Raw genomic sequence first — 6,000 nt, forward strand, 5'->3', positions numbered from 1 at the left:
TATAAAAAAGTTATATGTTGTTTGAATATTGATTATTTTGGAAAAACAAGGAGGTTATGACCCGTCTAAATAGTTATTTTTTAAAATTTGTTTGATACGATTATTTGAGTGTTTTTTTTATGAGGTTGTCTGAATATTGATTATTTGGGAAAAAGAAAGAGGTTGTGATGAGTCTAAATAATTATTTTTTAAAGTTTGTTTGATACGATTATTTGAGTGTTTTTTTATAAGGTTATTTGAATATTGATTATTTTGAAAAAATAGTTGTGATTGAGTCTAAATAATTATTTTTTAAAGTTTGTTTGATAGGGTTATTTGAGTTTTTTTTTTTATTTTTTTTATAATTTTTGGGTATTTTTTTATTTTAAAATTTTTTATTTTGTTTAGATTCAAAAAATATTTTTTAACGAATAATTATTATTTTTAAATATTTAACCAGGGACTGATCTAATATATATATATATATATATATATATATATATATATATATATATATATATATATATATATATATATATATATATATTAGGCCATAATTTCTTATTTTTTTCAATTTAATTTATTTTTTAATTTTTTAATTCATAGAAAAATCGACAAATTTTACAATTATCAATAATTTTTATGTTACTTTTTAAGTTTATCCTATTTTTTATTTTTATGCTACCCTAACTCAATTTTCTAGTTTTGTTCCTTTATATATGTATATAAATTTTTAGATAATCATACTTATTATGAATGAACATTAATCATTATATTATTAGCTAATATGCATGATATATATAAATAATTATTTTAGAACATAATCAAATAAAACATAACTATAAATGTATTTCATGTCTTCATAGAAACACTTACATTGTCACTTTTGAACAATAATCGACGTGAAACGACTATGCATGCTCAAAATAAACCTGGGTAGATTGTTCTCACCGAGATAATTCTTGTGAAGACAATTTCGACTTCGCGTCTCTTTAAATGCATGGTTAGAATGAGTTATAACACAAAAAACTTATTTAATATCATTATACAAATGACATTCATTTTCTGTCATGACTAATCATACAAGTTCTATAAAAAAAAATTAAAATGCTTCAAAATATAAATGACAAAGTCATTTTAGCAAATTAAATTTCCACATAAGAAATCGTTAAATGCCCCAATTCATTTCATAATTTTACACAATAAATTAGAATGATTCTAACATTCATGGTTAAAATCATTTTGACAAATTAAATTTCTAGATAAGAAACTATTATGAGCACTCACTCATTCCTCTCATAATTTATACATAAGAAATTGAAATGGTTTCAACATCAACGACTATAATAATTTTAAGTAGTCTGATTTCTTATAGAAATCATTGAATATAGTCATTTTAATTAGTCTGTTTTCTGTAAAGAAAATCATTGACTATCCCATTCATTTCATAATTTTTACACAAAAAATTGAAATGTTTTCAACATCAATATGACTAAAGTAATTTTAATTAGACTGATTTTTACCAAAAAAAATACTATCCATTCATCTCATAATTTTTACATAAGAAATTTGAATGACATGAATAACTAAGGTCATTTTTATCACACATCAAATTTCTACAAAAGAAATCATGGACTGAATTGAGATTCAAACAAGGAACCTTTCTTTCACCTCGCATCCATGCATCTGAACTTTGAACCGCACTACGCCAATGCGCCTTTTTGTCGTTCTACTGTTGTTTACGACCTTCTATCTTTTATTTTCCGGAGAAATTTATTATTCTCTTACTTTGTCGTAACTCTGTCAACAAAAATAATAACTTAATATCATCATCAAAAGGTGAATATATGAGACTATATATATATATATATATATATATATATATATATAAATAAATAAATAAATAGACTGTATTTCCTTAGATAGCCTATTCTTATTTATTATCACGTTTAATTATTTTAAAAATGCATATATTTATAAATAATTATTTTAAAATTGAAATAATATATTTCAATTATAATTAATTTTAAATAACATCATTAATTAGTTTTATTAATTAAAACTATTTTTTTTGTCCATTTTATTTTCCAATATATATAATTATCTTAGAATTATATATATATAAAATAAAAGAGATGATACTGCCTTTTAAAGTAATGATTCTCTTAGGATATAACGAATCTAGTAGTGATTCTGCACTGAAATCACTATGCATCGAACTTGATCAATGTACATGAACTATCACCGAATTTCAACGGAAAATATCGAGTGAAGAACTCGAAGAACACTCACAAAAAAAAATAAGAGGGCTTTTGGATTCTAGAGTGAAAAAATAAAGAATGAAGTGATGTAAAATAAATAAAGAATAGGTATATATTGTTTAGAATTAAACATTCAAATAAAATCATCCAAACCTTTATTAGCATTGGATATTGCTCGTTCATTTGTTGCCTATACTTGATTTGCATAAATACAATGTTAGACATTCAATGCTAACTAAATGAAAAGTCAATACATTAGCTAATTAATTGGTCAATTAAAGTTAAATGTTTATCATAACATTATACTTTAATTTTCTAATTAGACATTAAATATTAATTAAATCTTAATATTTAATTATAATTTAAATTAAATTCACCATTATTCACATTTGTATTTAGTAGGAATTTTATTTACTCACACCCTTATGGACACCCTTATAGCTTAATTCCTATAATATAATGCAAACCTACCTCCTATCATTGTTAACTTAATTGTAAGCATATTAATCATGTCATTTCATCTGTTAAAATAAAAAAAAGTAATGAAACAAATATATTTCAGTAGTCTTACCTTTTAAAAGTAATTTTCTATTTAAATAAGTCAATGTTTTTATTAAATAATTTATTTAAAGAAATTATCAAATGAATAGTCGTGTAAGTATAACGACAAAAACATACCGAACGTAAATATAAATTAAACAAACAAATTAAAATAATTAAAATTAATTTGTGCGAAGATTCTCCAAAAGAGAGATGAGTCACTAACCAAATCCTTAGGTTTTTGAGATCGAATCTCATATAATGTTAAGATAATAATTACATTTTATAAAATTTATATGAGATAATTGAGAATATTGAAAATTTAAAGTTTTTTTCCTAACCAAATTATCAACACGTATTATAAATAACAAATAAAAAATAAAAGATTCATATTAATTCATTGAGTCAGGTTGAGGTTCGGGAGGCCCTGTGAGGACGAGATTGACGAGGGGTATGATAGCTCTCTGCGTGTTTCCGAGAGCACACAAAATGAGTAAATTGTTCGATAAACTAGTTTTGAGAAAATATCAATTCAAGAAACACTATGTGAACGAGATACAAATAATTGATAAATTTATTAAAAATTCCGAAAGAAATGGTAAGAAGATGAAAGAACAGAAACACAAATCAAAAGCTCAATGTGGTGTAATCTATAAATCTGTTAAGAAAGAAAAGAGAGATCTTACCACTAAAAGTACTAATCAATTTCAGTTCTTATGACATGTTTTGTTTTGATTCTTTGATGTTTCATTATTTTGAGGTAAACCTGATCTTGTATTCATTTTTTTGGTAGTTCTATTTTTGTTGAACTTGTCCCCAATCTTAGTTTGTATAGATGGATATATGTCAATGTTAGATGTGATTTTCACAGAATCCGAGTGCAATAATGAAATGTCTTTTTTTTCCTTCCAAATATTTCAATGATTTTCATGACTTTAAAGATAGTGTACGTGAACATGAATTATTATATTTAATGTTGAATTAACGAGTCTTCACAAGTTTTTAGAAAGTTGGAATTAAATAGGAGAGACGCAAATCACATTAATTAACACAACATTTTTTTTCTTAGTATATGCCACTTTATATATTAAACAACCATGTTACATTATTACTATGACACGTTAACAATATAAAAGCATCATTATTATGGTGGTGATAATACATGGTTGGAGGACTCAATATCACATTAATGAAATCAACTCCGGTGAAGATGGAATCCAAACAAGATGATCGGCCGGGAAGAAGTGGCACACCGATGAAGAACCAGGCTTGGTTCCTAACACCTGAAACGCCACGTGGGTTTGGCTCCAATTTGAAGTGTCCAAGTGGCAAACCGCAACAGCCTCCACTCTATCTCCATTCTCACCCTTCAACAATACCTTAAACACCTTGTTTTCGCTCTCTTGATAATGGCAATAGAATATCGCATAAGGGTAAGGCATGGAATGACAAGGCACTATTTTTGAAGCCGCATTGTATTCAGAGAAATCCATGATCGTGAAGTTTTGGAAAAGAATGTCTGATTTTGTAAGATGAATGGTGGATACGGATTGGATGTTCAAGACATGATCAAATCCAAGGACACCACGTGCAAAGTCGAGCATGGACTCCAAAGAAGTAGCACATAACTTGGTCTCGCCTATGGCTGGATTTCTCTCACAATCTTTAAGGGTTTCTTCCATGGCTATGGATTGTGGGGATTGTGGACAAAAAGAGAATAATCTAAGGAGGGAAGGAAGTTCTTGAGATGAGAAAGGGAGAGATTCAGCCTCCTTTCTTGGCAAGAAATGAGGAGAGGAAGAAGGGTCCGTTTTAGGAAAATGGATAGGAATAGTGTTCCCAACCTTAAGATCATCAAAAGTGAAAAACACAATCACCGATGGATCATCCATCATCATGTGATGGCCTTGACGATGGTGGTGATCGTGATGAACTACCATTTCAATATGAGCATCCTAAACAATTTGATTATTATGATCATCCTCTCCCCCGACAGATAATTGGATGGATTAACAACTTCCATGAAGAAACGGGTGGTAATCTTATCTCGTAACAATTACACGTAAATAATATATGAAAATAATACAATGATAATAAAACAGATACAACATATTATTTAAGAGATGAAGAAAAATCTTCTCGTTTGCTCCGAGTCCTGTGGAATCACAGTTCCCTTAAAATAGTTTCACCGTCTCCCGTTTGTGCAGGAGAGTTTCGTCGGTGGCTGTTTCCCAGAGTACAACGGAACCTGCAATGATTTAGCACATAAAAACCACTACAACAACGAACTAGACAAAAGTACCTGAATCATAATCACCGGATTTCGCACAGAAATGATCGAGTCAAGAAACTCGAAGAATACTCACAAGAACACTCACAAGAACAATGAAAGACTTTAGAATTCTAGAGTGAGAAGTGATAAGATAATGTGTGGAGAGGAATCAAGGTGAGGGGATATTTATAGTTGAAAGTTAATCTCATAATCAAATATTTAATCCAACGGTCACTAATCCATCATCCATTCATCCAACGGTTATCCTTGCTTGCCTTTTCATTATCTTTGCAAGTTGCATCCAATAATAAGTATTTTGTAGTTACAGTAACAATTAACACCATTTGTTAATTGCCTCATTCAAGACATTAATATTAATTGTAACAATTAACAAATTTAATTCACAATTATTTTTTGATATAAATTTCATTTGAATGAAATTTCACCTTAATTCACATTTGAATTTCATGTGAATTTTATTTGGATTAATTTCACTTTAATTCACATTTGAATTTCATGTGAATTTCATTCCTTTGAATTAATTTCACACTTAATTCACATTTGAATTTAGTGTGAATTTCATTATCCAAAATATCATTTTTATTTAATTAATGGAATTTGTTTAATTCCAACCTAAACTACATAGATGAATAAAAAAAATTACTTAGTTGTACATGAATATGGTATATTAAAAAAGTTAGATTATTGAATAAAAGTATTTACCATGAAAATAATAAGATTGAGGAAAACATTCCAAGAATCATGTCTACAAACCATATTTCTTTTATTTTCCAAGATATGGCAAGAAGAATGAAAATTATTGATCATCTTCTGAGCATAAGGCTAATGGGTGATGTATCTTCAAAAGTTAGCCAATAATTTAATTGAATGATTATGATGATATTGATATTGATATTGTTGTTAATAATTAAGGAGTCCCTACTATTT

The 6,000-nt window shown here is 27.5% G+C and overlaps 1 protein-coding gene across 1 annotated transcript; it reads right to left on the reverse strand.

Moving 5' to 3' along the window:
- Positions 1–3,796: 3,796 nt before the first annotated feature.
- On the reverse strand, positions 3,797–4,731 carry LOC124936878 (BURP domain-containing protein 3-like). The gene has a single exon (XM_047477407.1). The coding sequence runs from the start codon at positions 4,718–4,720 to the stop codon at positions 3,962–3,964; it is 759 nt and encodes a 252-aa protein (XP_047333363.1). The 5' UTR covers positions 4,721–4,731; the 3' UTR covers positions 3,797–3,961.
- Positions 4,732–6,000: the final 1,269 nt, after the last annotated feature.

This window comes from Impatiens glandulifera, chromosome 4 (genome assembly GCF_907164915.1).
Source record: "Impatiens glandulifera chromosome 4, dImpGla2.1, whole genome shotgun sequence".
In the NCBI taxonomy this organism is placed as follows: Eukaryota; Viridiplantae; Streptophyta; class Magnoliopsida; order Ericales; family Balsaminaceae; genus Impatiens; species Impatiens glandulifera.

Bases quoted from the DNA above. Each gene is read 5' to 3' on its own strand.
- LOC124936878 (XM_047477407.1), bottom strand. From the start codon at position 4,720: ATGGTAGTTCATCACGATCACCACCATCGTCAAGGCCATCACATGATG.